This window comes from Vigna radiata, unplaced genomic scaffold (genome assembly GCF_000741045.1).
Source record: "Vigna radiata var. radiata cultivar VC1973A unplaced genomic scaffold, Vradiata_ver6 scaffold_292, whole genome shotgun sequence".
In the NCBI taxonomy this organism is placed as follows: Eukaryota; Viridiplantae; Streptophyta; class Magnoliopsida; order Fabales; family Fabaceae; genus Vigna; species Vigna radiata.
Genome location: NW_014542031.1, coordinates 1 through 14065, shown reverse-complemented (window position 1 = coordinate 14065; position 14065 = coordinate 1). Strand labels below are relative to the sequence as shown.

General features: G+C 33.3%; 1 protein-coding gene across 2 annotated transcripts; it reads right to left on the bottom strand.

The window, feature by feature from the left end:
• Positions 1-535: 535 nt before the first annotated feature.
• On the bottom strand, positions 536-12304 carry LOC106778986 (the record flags this gene model as incomplete). 2 transcript variants are annotated; one of them, XR_002666301.1, is given in 10 exon segments in its annotated part: positions 536-894; positions 1188-1234; positions 1691-2908; positions 3408-3983; positions 5098-5949; positions 6055-6774; positions 7152-7976; positions 8113-8817; positions 9175-9417; positions 9620-12304. XR_002666301.1 is itself a non-coding variant. In XM_014666995.2 (10 exon segments), coding segments are annotated over 9 exon segments (7803 nt in total), but the record flags the coding sequence as incomplete, so codon positions are not given.
• Between the last annotated feature and the right edge of the window lie 1761 nt (positions 12305-14065).

Sequence of the window (14065 nt, the reverse complement as noted above, 5' to 3'; positions counted from 1 at the left end):
TATAAGGTAATAATAATTTGAGAAATGTTGTGTTATACTAATATTAAATTAAGTAAAATTTATTAGTATAATTTTAAAAATAATTTAAAAGATTTGTTAGTTATATAATTTAAAAGATTTGATTAATAATTATTTAATTAAAAAAGATATTAGATATTATTATATAATATAAGATATTATTTAATATTCTAACATAGTATTATATATTATTAAATGATAGTAAAACATTTAAAAAATCATGATAGAAGATATAATGATTTATTAATTTGAAAATTTTATTTTATTTTTAAGAGACAAAATATTTGATGAGTAATTATATTAAACTTATTTTCTAAAGAAATAAAGTAATTATAAGAGGATATACAAATTAAATTAGATTTCATGAATATAATAATACATCTAAACTATTTCTTAGGTTAATACTCCTTTAGAAAATAACTGGATTTTTTGAGTTGAGAGTTTCAGTGTAAATAAATGAGTTAAAGTAGTGGTAGGAACTCAAATCCAAAGCTTTTTGGTGATCTAGAGAGTGAAACATAAAAAGAAAATAGTGTGTTTTTGAAGCATTTTATATACAAAAGTTAATACATGTCTAAGAAACATTAGTCATGAAACACCATAGACCTTGCAAATCATACACAACATCTGTAGAAATGCATGAAGTTCCAAAACATACACACCTCTGCTACTGTATAAATACAGGGTCATTTTACGTACAAAACACAAACACCATTCTATAACTTTAGAGGAATACATATTATATAGGTGACCTTTATTCCCGAGCACCACCACACTTCAACAGAAAAGAAAAGACCTCCGGTTGTTGATAGTTCTTGTCACGATTCTATGCCCTTATCATATTATTGCATTTTAGATTCTCCTGATTCATCAAACCTTGATTTAAAACAAAAAAAACAAGTTAGATAGTAGCTAAAAGTAAAGCAGTCTCAAACCTATTATGTCAAATCTATTCAGGAGCAGTGTGGAACACGAAGTTTGATACGTAAGAGATTCATAACAGCTAAACCATATTGAGTAAGGCATGAGAAAACATCAAATCAACACATAAATTAGGAAATAATTGATGCAATGGACAAACTTACACCATAATGTATAATCCATGACATTAAAATTGGTAACATAGAAAGATAATAAGAAGCAAAACCAGAGTGAGAAAAAAACATTACCATTAGATCATATAGAAGGTTTACAACCACCACATGCTCAACAAGAACTGTCCATGGAAAAGATTAGTCAATCAGAATCATGATATGAACTTCTATGCTATAATATATGTCACTGAAAGATTTTGTGAATACTAATTTGTTCATCGTTAAGATACCATCTGAGATGAGAAAATCATACGTTTAATCATTATATAGTCATCTACGTTATGCTATGTTATATGTGATCTTTCACGTATAGCTAGGAAGCTTTTATAAATCACTTTTTTAAGCAAAAAGATTTGACAAATACTAATTCATTCAAAGTTGAAAATTCAATCCCACAAATGTCTCATTAAAAACATTGTATTATAAATACTATTACACTGTCATGTGTTTAATTTTTAAAAATATTTCTAAAAATAACTTATCATTTTTATCTATTCTTTTAGAATGCTAATTCAACATGATTATATAACTAATTCAACATGTCCCCATGAGAATAAGCTAATGATATTTATACTTACAAGTCAAGGGAATCTGTTGTCATATACTTACTCATGATGCCTCTGCCTCATTTGTTGCATCTTCACAAAATTCATATCACGTTTACAGTCATCTATTTTCACTCTTAATTTCTTTGGAATTTTGTCATCGCGACAGAAAAGTTTTGCAGTGCAGCATTTGCTAACCGACACTTCTTCCAAGGATAGAAAATTCAAAGTGGAAATCCCACTGTAAAAGCTTCTAAGTTTTGGTAATGATCTAAGAGTCAATCTCTCAAGCTTCTTGAATGTAATCTCATCTTCACATTCATTTCCATCGTTTACACCATCACCTGCATTTTCATTTTCATTTCCATCTCCATCACCTTCAACTTTAACATTAGCTTTAGCTTCATTCTTGTCATCTTCACCTGCACCATCTCCCTCCTTCTCCTTCTCCATACCATGTTTTGCATCATTGCCACCCTCATTTTCACCTTCATCTCCACCACCTTCAGCATTAGTTTTAGCTTCATCCATTTTTTCTTTGTCTTCATCATCATCATCATCATCATCATCATCGATTTCTTTGTCTTCGCTCTCATGTTGTGCCTCCTCCTCTTCATCATCATCTTCATTACCGTCACCTTCTCCTTCCTCCTCTACCTCATTATCTTCAATCAGGTGACCTCCATCTCTATCCTCAACCACTATCGTTTTCAGCGATTTACAATTGGTTATGTAAATCTCCTTCAATACAACCAATGTTTTAGTAGTTGAAAACGTGAACAAGTATTTCAGCTTACTACAATGCTTTACATTAAGCTTTATCAGGTTAGAGAAAGACACAGTGGACGGTGTCAAGTTTGACAAATAGTGGCAGTCCCTAACAAGTAACGTTTTTAGATTTTGTAGTAAGGGCATTACCCAAGAGTGCTCTAATCCTATGGATTTAAGTTGGGAGAGACTCACAAGCTCCAATGTTTTAAGCTGTGAAAGGATTTTAGTACAATCCATGCCTAGTGCTTGAGTGGGGAATATCTCTTTGAAGGCACAATGAAGCAACACAAGCTTTTTGATAGTGGGGAGTGACAGTGACATCTTCGAACCAAAAATAAATGGAAATGCATCCCCTTGTTCATCATCAAAGCACTGCAACTTGAGCGAGCTTAATTTTGGGAGATCGATCTGAAGTTTTCCTTGCTCAATCATCACTGCTTCTTCCTTACCAAGTGACATTACCTTCAAGCAGGGAGTAACCTTCGATTCAAAATAAATAGAAAACATTAGAAGGCCAAAAGAATAGACTTGATTCGAACTTTTTATAACAAGTGCTTTTACGAAAAAAAATATAAAAATTTACTTCCTGAAAAACAGATTAATTTAAATCAGTTACGTTCACCAATTTAATTTGAAATTTATTTTACAAAACCTTTTCAAGATTGACCTATTGTCATTTTAAAATTATTGTAGTTTTGTATGAGACAGGCCACGCCTAAATACAGTGCATATCATCTTAAGCTAAAGTTGACCTTTGTACTTGTCTAATTTTTTTTCCGGAGCTTAGCCTATCACTAACTACAAATTTCTCCTCAGTAGATAGATAAATGTACAGAAAATATAAGGTTAATCACAAAAATTGACAGAGTATATGTTGGATGTCCCAATAATAACCTTAAAAAAAGTCCCAATACAATAAATGTATGCGTAAACAAAAAATGCAGTGTGATTTAGGCCTCGTCTTTTTAAACAGCAATACCTTTTCAAGAGAGACAACTTCTTGCTGAGCTGTTGAAACCCTATCTTGATGATCTTGATTTAAATATTTAGAGTTTTGATACTCTGTTGCAAAAAACTTCAGCTTTTGGCAATGTTCAACATGCAACTCTTTTAACATATCCCATTTTAACATGTGCATTTCGGGATATATGCACCTTAGTTTTGGCAAATGCGATAGCCTCAACAAGGTTATGGTGGAGAATATAGTTATCTCTTTATTAGCTTCATCAATTTCTGCTTCAAACTTTGCAACAATTGCCACCAACTCTACACAGTTTTCCACATGAAGTTCTTCCAGATGAGTGAGACTTCCTTGAGGTCCCATATTAGTGATCTTAGTATGAATAAATACTGCCTTTAGAGAATTACATCTCCGCACTTGCAACCTTTTCAAGTTACTGAGCAAATGAAGTAAATGGGAAGGTAGTATTGCATCTGATAAAAATTCACAACCTTCAACTACCATAGAAGTTAAATTGTGGAAATACCCTTCGGGGAGTGTCACTGATTTCCATATGTCTTGCAACATACGAGAATCCCCGAAAACTATATGATTCTGCGCATACAAAAAGAATAAAGATGAGTATGTAAGGTTTCACATTGTTTAACTGTACGGTACAGTTTCAACTGTTGTACTCTTTTTCTTCTTTTACCATTTGAAGTATTTTACTTTCTGGTTTTCTCGTCTTTAATTTGAATGTCTTCCATTCATCATTTATTTTCCTATATGTTTTTTCTGTTATCTTATTTTTCCAAGGAATAGGTACTTCTTTCAGAGGGCCCATATATAGCTAGGTTATTTATTGATTGAATTGTACAATGCTGACTTTGAATATAGAACACTTCAATTAATTTTATTAGTACATGTGAGTTAAAATTTGCGTGTACATCCTATGCACTACAAAAAAACTGAGTATAAAGTTTTAGGATCCATATCCCCTACAGCAAGAATTTAATTCACGCAGTCAGTAAATTGGACCTATTGGGTAAGCAGACAACTCTTATTTTGTATTGTAAAAAAATATATATTTGTAATGCAAAATTGTCCAATCTGCATCCAACATTGTAGATTCACGGTTAATTATCAGAATACAAAGTGTAACGTAAAAGGCAAATTGTCTTATGTTAGGTTACTTTATACGAATAACCTAATCGAGACCCTCTTCTCACCACAACTCTCCAATAAAAAATGGAAAAGTATATGTATATGTATTAATGGTGTATGAGTGAATCACAATACAAGAGTCACCCCCAAGGAAGCCTAATCTTCCTCCACTGGAAAATATCCAGTCTATACCCAAAGGCAACAACTATCTGATACCCCTCTCCCCCTATTCGGTTTTCTTATTTATACCCTCTCTCTCTTCTAACAAACTGTAACATATTATCCTCCTTATACGTGTCTCACACGTGTCTAACTTACTTCCTTTTTTATTCCTAACATCTTATCTTTATCCAACCTTGAGTTTTCCCGCTGTTAGTGGCAAAATCAATCAATGTGTGAAATGTAAAACTCCATTAAGTCGTGCAGAAGAATGAACATGCAAAAGGCACTATGTGGCTTAGAGTATGTCTTCATACAGTGTGTAAGTGGCTAATATTTTTTTTTAGATAACTTATAAAATGTATTAAGACATTAAACTACACAAACATTAATTTGGAAGAAGTACCTGTTGTCGAAACACCTTTTTGACAGTGGAGTTAAGATCATCATGCACGATGACCAATCCATTATTTGAGGTATAGGAAGTTCTAATTTCTTTACACAAATTGGGACCCATTGATCCTTTACAGAAAATTTCCATCTTGGGGCACTCAATTATGCGAACTTCTATCAAAGAGGGTAACTGCAAAGTGCGATTTCCAGAATAAAAACATTCCAAGCTTGATAAATAAGACAAAGATACGCAGCGTAGCTGCTGCAATTTGAACCCTCCTGAAGTTGTTTCACCTTGCTCTTTTGCCACTATTTCTTTTATCGATCTACATTTGTACAGATGGATACGCTCAAGCTGAGTCAACTTTTCTGCTGCTGATGATGTGAATAAATACTCCAATCTTTGACAATTGAATACAGACAACACTTTCAAACAGGAGAAAAACTGTGCAGAAGGGGAATGCATTACTGCCATGAAACGAGGACAATTGGCAACATATAATCTATGGAGCTTCTTACAAATCATGTCTAACCATGGAACATCCCCCGATCCAATAGACTTGAGCTCCCATACATCATTCAGATCCAAACGTTTCAAGTCTGTAAGCATCACCTTTTTATTCATTTCAGAAATTTCAGTGCGGAATGCGTCTAGGCAATGGCAAGAACTTATACTCATTTCATGTAAATTTGGCACCCTTTGGAGTATTTGAATAGGCAAATTAGACTTTTCATTTTCATCAACATCAAATCGCAGAGAAATAGAATTTAAATCCTCAAAGCAGTACTCAAGATCTTGTAAACTTGACTCTAACACCAAACTGTGTTTCCCTTCGAGTACCAATTGCTCAAGGTTGGCAACGACCTAGTAAGGATAACACGTAAAACAAAGAAAGGACTTTGAATTGGAACTGGATTAGTAGATGAAAAAAAGAATAAATAAATTGAATGCAATCTGCATATTACATACCGTTTTTAGATCTAAGAAACGAGGAAACAGATCCAACTTCGGACAATCTAACACTCTTAAAAATTTTAACACGGGGCATTCCACGGTGAATGGTTCTGGATAAAGGTAATTGAGCTCTGGCAGGTCAACAAGAACTAATGTAGTTAAACAAGGAAACACCAAATTCTGTGTTGCTAATGCTGCATTGTCTTCCTTTCCAACAATTTCTAACCCCCAACTACGTCCAATCATAAGTGTGTGAAGCTTCTTAAGATTTTTTACCAGGGCTGCAGGAAACAAAGTTTGCATCATGTGACACTCTAGAACAGCCACTTCCCGCAGATTTTGAAAGCTGCGAGTTTCTTCACCATTCCCTTTCCACACATTCTTAAGCTTTGATAGTCGATTTAGAGTTAATTTCTGCAATTGGAATGTTGTTCCTGTTCCCTGTGTGACATTCATCTCAAAAACTACTTCTACATTGTTGCAATCTTGCACCATCAGTTCATTTAAGTTTTTCAAATAAGGAAGAATATTAGATGGAATTGCACATTGCTGAATTTCACACTTCTCAAGCTTCAAAACTTTCAAACTGTAGAACCAACTATGAATACTTTGGGGATCAACTTCACCACCTAGCCAGGCTCGATTTAGTTCTAGGTGATCAGATAAACTCATCATTTCTTGTTTTAGCTTTCCGTCATCAGAGAAACTCATCATGTTCATGCCTTCAAAAAATTTCTGTGAATATATATTAACATTAAGTTAATCTTAAGATACATTATACTTCCCTATATTTAGTCAATCAATTGTCATTCACTTTTTTCTTATTTTCTTATTTGTGAAAATGGAACTTTATATCGACAAAATTGCAAAACTATTATTCTTCTCCTCTTCTATTCTGGAAAGAACATTTATATTACTCCTCAGTCAGCTAAAAATATGTCTATGAATTATCTCAAACTACCCTTCCTCTAATTTTATCATAATATTCGGTTTTTTTTCTATTTATATATTTTAAAAAAGATTATATATCACAATTATGTAAAATTAAAAAAGAGATAAATAACAAAATGTAAAATTAAAATTTAGTCCAAAAGATCATTCAAATTACATACCTTATCCAGAAACATTTTATGTATTGTGGCATTTAAGTCACCTTCCCAGCAGTATCTTTTCTTCTCTTGTTCAAGTATCGCATATACATTTTGTAAAATGGGTGTGCTTCGTCTCGTGACCTTGTCAGAAAATTTTTTCATATTATAACATGCACTCACCACTAGTCTTTCCAACGAAGGAAACTCAAATTCACAACTCTCAGAGTTACAAAAGCTCTGGAGTTTCTTTAGAGAAACAAGCTCCAGGGTCTTCAATTTTTTAAAAACAACTTTGCTAGCATTCCCTGCATCTTTTCCTACTATTTCCATTAGATTTTTACATTTGGTTACCTTCATGGTGTTGAGTTGACCTAAGCTTTCTGCAGTAGATGGTGACATTAGATTTTCTAATCCATCACAGTTATCAACTTCAAGATTCACTAAGCTACTGAGAGATGTCGAAGAAGACACCACTGTTGTCATGCAAGGACATCTTTTTAAAAGCAAGAGTTCTACCCTTCTAAGAATTATGTCTTCTTCAAAGCCCAGATCTTTAAGTTTACAGTTTATCAACTTCAAGTTTTTCAGCTTTGGAACTACTCCCAGTGTTTCAATTTTTGTATTTTTTTCAAGAGGCACTATCTCTTCAAATAAACAATCACTCAAGGATAGGCTTTCCAGATTTGGGTTGCTATGGAGAAAAGAATATAAGATCTCAGTATCCGATAATCTAGATAAACAAAGCTCTTCTAAACTATCTCTTCGATGATTCCCTTCATTCATACAACTGTTTTGTGACTTTGCATGCCAAGACTCAATTTGCATCGACTTCAACTTGTTGAGTACCTACAAGAAACAGATAATGAAAAAGAAGAATAAATTTAAATAAATGTGCTCTTTTCACATGCATAAGATTATTTTCCAGTTTTATAATTATTTATTTTCAAGAATTAGGTTAAAGATTTGAAAGGCTTAGTCGTACCTCTTCAGAAAAGAGGACACATTTTCCTTCTACATCTACAGTTTCTTTCTGGAATGGTTCCAGCAAGTCACAATATTCAATAGATAGGTCATTTAATGTTGGACAACACAGTTGAAAAGCTCCTGGATAGAAACTTGTAAGTCGTGGTAGGACTGAAAATTTAATGCTTCTTAGTTTAGGGAACTTGAATAATAATTTAGCAGTGTTGACAGCCGCACTTTTGGCCACAATTTCCCTCAATTCAACACAATAACTCACCACAAGGTATTCAAGATTACCAAGATTCTCAGCTACAGAAAATGGAAATATATTTTCCAAGCAGTAACAATTTTGAACCATTATCTTTTGCAGATTCTTCAACTCAAGAATCCCTCCTTTACCCTTTTCCAATTTCCATACATGCTTCAAATTTGGGAGTATTTCTAAATGAAGATCTTGCAAGCTAACAACCCCAACATAACGCATTTTATCATATGTGTCAAATATTGTTTGCATTTGCGTGCATTTTGTAACAGTCAGGTTGCATAGACTGTGAAATATTCCCTCATAATAATGAGGAAAAACACTGACTAATTTATCACACTTCTCAATGATTAGTGTGTCTAGTTTGCTAAAGGATTTTGAAGGGAGGTCTGAGGGCCATATCTTGCGCAAACTCTTCATGCTACTTAATTTGATATTCTTCAATTTTGGAAAGATGTCACCCTGTTTTTGGTTCATAATAGTCGTAAGTTAGAAAAATCTTATGCAAAACAAGTAGCATACCCAATCAATAATGAAAGAGCAAAAAACACTTTGATTATAATAAAGGTTGAAATTTCTACTAGGATTATGATATTATTGTATATAGGTATCATATAAAGTGCAATAAAGTTGAAACTATGATTTTGTTGTGGGTTGTAATTTGACATCGTAAAGACAAGGGAGGCCAATCATACCTATATGTCAACTAGTTTCTGAAATTTATGACTTAGAGAACCTACATTTTAAATCTAGTATGCTAACATAATATTCGAACATGAAAATTACAAGGTGAAAATATAATCCAACCAACCTACTTACCTCCATCTGCATGCTATCAGGAAAGATGCCTTTCATATTTCCGCATTCACTTACAAAAAGGCTTTGAAGGCTTCCCAGACACTTGGCCATTGAAAAAGATATTAGATGTTCTAGTTTCCAACAACCATTAACATCCAAATGTGTCAAATTTTTAAACAAGGACCTGTTTGAATGATGATAATTCCATATCTCGGTAATGGGAATTGAGGACAACTCCATTCTCTCTAATTTTGAAACATCAACCTGCAAAGAGACACACATGAAGTTGTGTATGGAAATTAAAGAATTTATTTTGACTTTCTCAACTTAATTTTTTCAATAGATAAGATGATTTAAGTATTCACAGCTTACGAACTCCTTCCTATTAGTTTTAACAAAATAAAATGTGAAAAACAAGTATGACCTGTAAAAGATAAAAGCATTTAGAACATGATTTTAAATATACCTTTTCATTGAAGAGTTTTTCCTCCGTTATGGAATAAAATTTACCACACAGAGACAAAGATTGTAGCTTCAAATACAGTAATTTAGGGAACACCAGTTTGGATTCCTGAGTATTGCTTTGTGATTCTTCCACAGAGACAATCTCCGTCAAAGAGTAACACTCAGAAACTTCAATTGTTTCAAGAGCAGTTAAAAGATTTACCATAGAAATTGAGAACACACTCTTCAATTGACCACAGAGATTGATCTTGATGACTTTCAGTTTACCAAAGGAGGGTTCAGAAAGTTTACAGGAGCATATATTTTTTATCTTCTTAAGATTATAGAGATGCAATGACTCCAGTTTAGGAAACGCTTTCTCAGGGTGTTGTGACTGTTGTCTGTCTTTCGGATAGATGAGAGATTGAATGGTGAAATTATTTACAATAAACAGATGTTTTAGATATGGAAAACCCTTTAAATTCAATCTATAAAATAAATCATGGACAGTATTAAGTTCTTCCAAAAGCAAACTTTGAACTCCTTCAAACAACATTTTGACCCCCTTTAGAGAGTGAATGTCAAACCCATCTTTCAATCGTATTGCTAAAAATCTAGATGTTTCATACATCTCTGGAATCTTGAAATCAGTCTCTAAGAGTGCACTCAAATCTCCAATAACAATCTTGTAACTATATAACTTGTCAAAGAACAAGGTTTTCGGCAAATGGGAAACCTCTGGGATTTGTATGTCTAGAGTTGTCAATTGGCTCAAGTGTTTCAACTCAGAAAGAAGGCCTATTTTACTTTGACGTGTAAGTTCTTCCTTCTCCCAATGAATCAAGGTATTTCTCATATACAACTCCTCCAAGCATACCAAGTTTGAAATGACACCTGATGGAATTTCTTTAAGTTTAGAGCAATTACTTAAGTCAAAAATTTGTAGTTTTTTCAACTTTTGCAATTCAACTGGCAATTTTTCGATATCAGATCTTGAAAAACTAAGAATTCTTAACTTTTTCAGCATTCCTATGATGGATAATTCTTCTAGCGTGCATTGCTCCAAACAAAGCATTCTGAGTTCTATCAAGGATGAAACTGATGATTCTAAGAGGGAGAGATGAATGCCAGTCAATATCAACACTTTGAGTCCCTTCATTCCTTTAAAAAAATTTGTGGGTACTTTGAGATGTGGATCATTATTGTTGAAATGGAAGACCCTAAGTCCTGGGTACTTTATTCTCCTAGGAAACCCCTCAATGAAGTTACAATGATGCAAGGAAATAGCAGCATACTCGTCAAGTTTCTCGGGCCATTCATCTATCTTTCCCTTTGTCACTGTAAATAAATGTTTTTCCTTATTTGCTATTGACAAAGCTGCATTGCGAATAATATTTTGCATGGTAAATTGATCCCTTGAATAGCTGTCAGACAACAAACCCGATTCTTTCAGCTTTTCAACAAGGGTACAAACTCTGTCTCTGGTTTCTCTCACTGTGTAGATCCCTTGAAGGAACCCCAAACCAATGCAATATTTGACCAAGTCCATAATCAATGCATCATGACCCATGCGAGCACAAAGTAAGAAAGTATACTTGAGTTCATCGTCTTCTAAAAGATCATAACTCAACTTTGTTGACAGCTCAGGTGCTCCAGTTAACTTCTGCCATTCAAGTTTTCGAAGAATATCCTCCCATACAAAGGGGCTCTGTTTTTTTAAGGCCCTTGCAGTTGTAACAATTGTCATTGGCAACCCATTACACTTGTTCGCAATTTGAGCTCCTAACTTCTGAAATTTAGAATTATAGTCTCCCATTCCAGCCATTTTCTTGAACAGCATCTCTGTTTCCTTCTCCTTCAAGGCTTCCAAACAGAAAACACAGTTTTCTTTCCTTCCCATTTGAGTTAATAATACCGTTTTGCTTTCAGAAATCAACAAAACTTTGCACCCTTTGTACTGACTACGAGTTTTTTCAGTCTTCAACTCATCCGAAGCACCATGGGGTTCTTTAGGACTTCCTTCCTTTTGATTCATCAAGCTATCAACATGGACGGATTTTCCTTCTTTAACNTTTTTTAGGCCTGTATGATTATGTATTTCATATGGGATCCCAAGCATATTGAAGTCCACCTTTTCCCAAAGATCATCTAGGATTATAAGTGTCTTCTCCTTCTCNTTCTTTAATCTCTTNTGTATTCTAGCAGCTCTTGCAACNTCACTTTCCTCATCCAATATAATCCCCAACGAGTCAGCAATTTGTCCCTGGATTTTTCTTATGTCAGGATTTCTTGTCACGCTTGCCATGGTCACTACGTCGATCTTCTTAGCTTCTAAGGCTACTTTAACAACTTCTTTGACTAAAGTAGTCTTGCCCATGCCACTTAACCCATGAAGACCAATCATTCTAACACTTGGCTTTTCCAATTCTGCAATGATTTTTTTCATCGTTTCTTCTCTGGATGGAAAGCTTTCATAACCAACGTTAGAGAAAAAGGCAGCCATGGAAGGTGGACCAGACCAGTAAGAAAATGTGTCAAAATTTGCCCTTTGCAATAAACCATTGGCCTTCCTTGTAATATCATATGCTTTTCTGCTTTGACGATACCTTATTCCCGGTTTGGGAAGGTAACCACTCTCCCACAAGTCAAACAACGCAAGTTTATGGTCTGGGTCCTTGATGAAATCCACATATTCAGAAATTAGTTCCTCCACCCGTTCTATCCATTCTTTCTCTTCAATAGGAATTTCTCTTCCATGTCGTAATTCTTCCTCATCCACTTTGTGCTGAATTTCATCTCTCACATTCTTGAGGTTCTCGACAACACCTTTTAGATCACGAACTCTTGCTTCATACGACTTGAGGTGAATTAATTGCTCTTTCAGCCATGCCTTTAAAAGAGGCGACGTCAGGAACTTATGCAAACCAGCTATTAGAGAGTCCATGCTACATCTCAACTACATCTTCTTCTGCATGTATATAAATAGGGATTCAACCAGGTAATTCAATTCATATCAGTGTTCACTTAGACTGTAAGAAATTTTACATTGTCATCCAAAGATGAGTTTGGTTTTCTTTTGTTCATCTTTGAGCAAGAAATCTCAAGTTTTGTAAAACAAATGGGTTGTGTCATTTGAGGGCACAGCATAAGCTGTTTCACTCGGTACTATAACAATTTTTTTGCAACAGAAGATGGAGCTATCATTGCATGAATCATCAACTTTAGTAATACAAATTGCTGCAAGAATAATTTTTTTGTAAAATTATTATTTGATCACCAAATGAGTATACTATATATATATATATATATATATATATATATATATATATAGGCAGAGTATGTTTAGGACACTGTTTAAATAAAAGCTGAGTTTTCACTAAAATAATGTAATTAATGACTATGCACTATAGTTTTCGGTGAATATAGAATGTGAAATGACATAATGTTAACAAACTAATCATGTGTTAAACATATTTGGAACGTCCATGGAATTTTAATATGCACCTGTGCTTCTTTAACCTCTCTGTCATCTACCTTTTGAATTTTTAGGAGATTCTAACCATTCTTAAACCATTTAGAATATTTTAAAATCTCATCAAAAATAGAAATGACTTTGATTTTTAATTTCTTCTATAATTTTTTGTTCTTTCTCTTGTAAATTTTTCTTTCAATTTATTTTTTATCTCTTCATCTTCTTATTTTACCATGCTTCTTGATAGGACTTTTGTATTTTCACTCTTTTTTAAATCCTCTCCTCCCTCTTCATTCATTTCTCTTGGAATCTTAAATTCAAGACTGGATCATAATATTTAAAGATTGAACTTCTATTAAAGAGTGAATAAAAATTTATAAAAAATGAGATTTATAAAACCCTTGGATTAAAGCAAAAATATTAAGAATGTCTCAAAATAATGCAGTAAACACAATGTGTCTTAAAACTTTATGATATGACTTTTACATAGGAAATCACCTAAAAATAGAAACACTAATATCACTTTTTAAATCGTAATTATTAAAACTTTTAATCTTAATCATATTTATTTATGGCCCTTATTTACTTTTCACCATCTCGCAATAAAAACTAGTATGTGGACTAGTGTGAGGGAAAAAAATATAATTTTTCTAATAGACATAGTAATTTTTTTTATTTATATATTGAAAAGTTAGATATATAAATAGAGATTCTGACGACTTTTTACTTTTTAGATTGTATAGAAAATAGTAAATAAATAATTCCATATCACTCAAGAATACATCCTTCTTTAATTCCTTCTCATCTATTCTATTTATAGAAAGAAAAATGATATTTTAACATTAATTTTTTATATCATTTTGACACTGCACGTGAACTGTAATTTTTTATGTAATTTTTTATATAAATAGCAAAAGGTTGTATATATAGGTAGAGTCGTCAAAATGGGTCACAACCCGCGAGCCAACCCGGCCCGTCACGGGTTCGGGCCGGGTT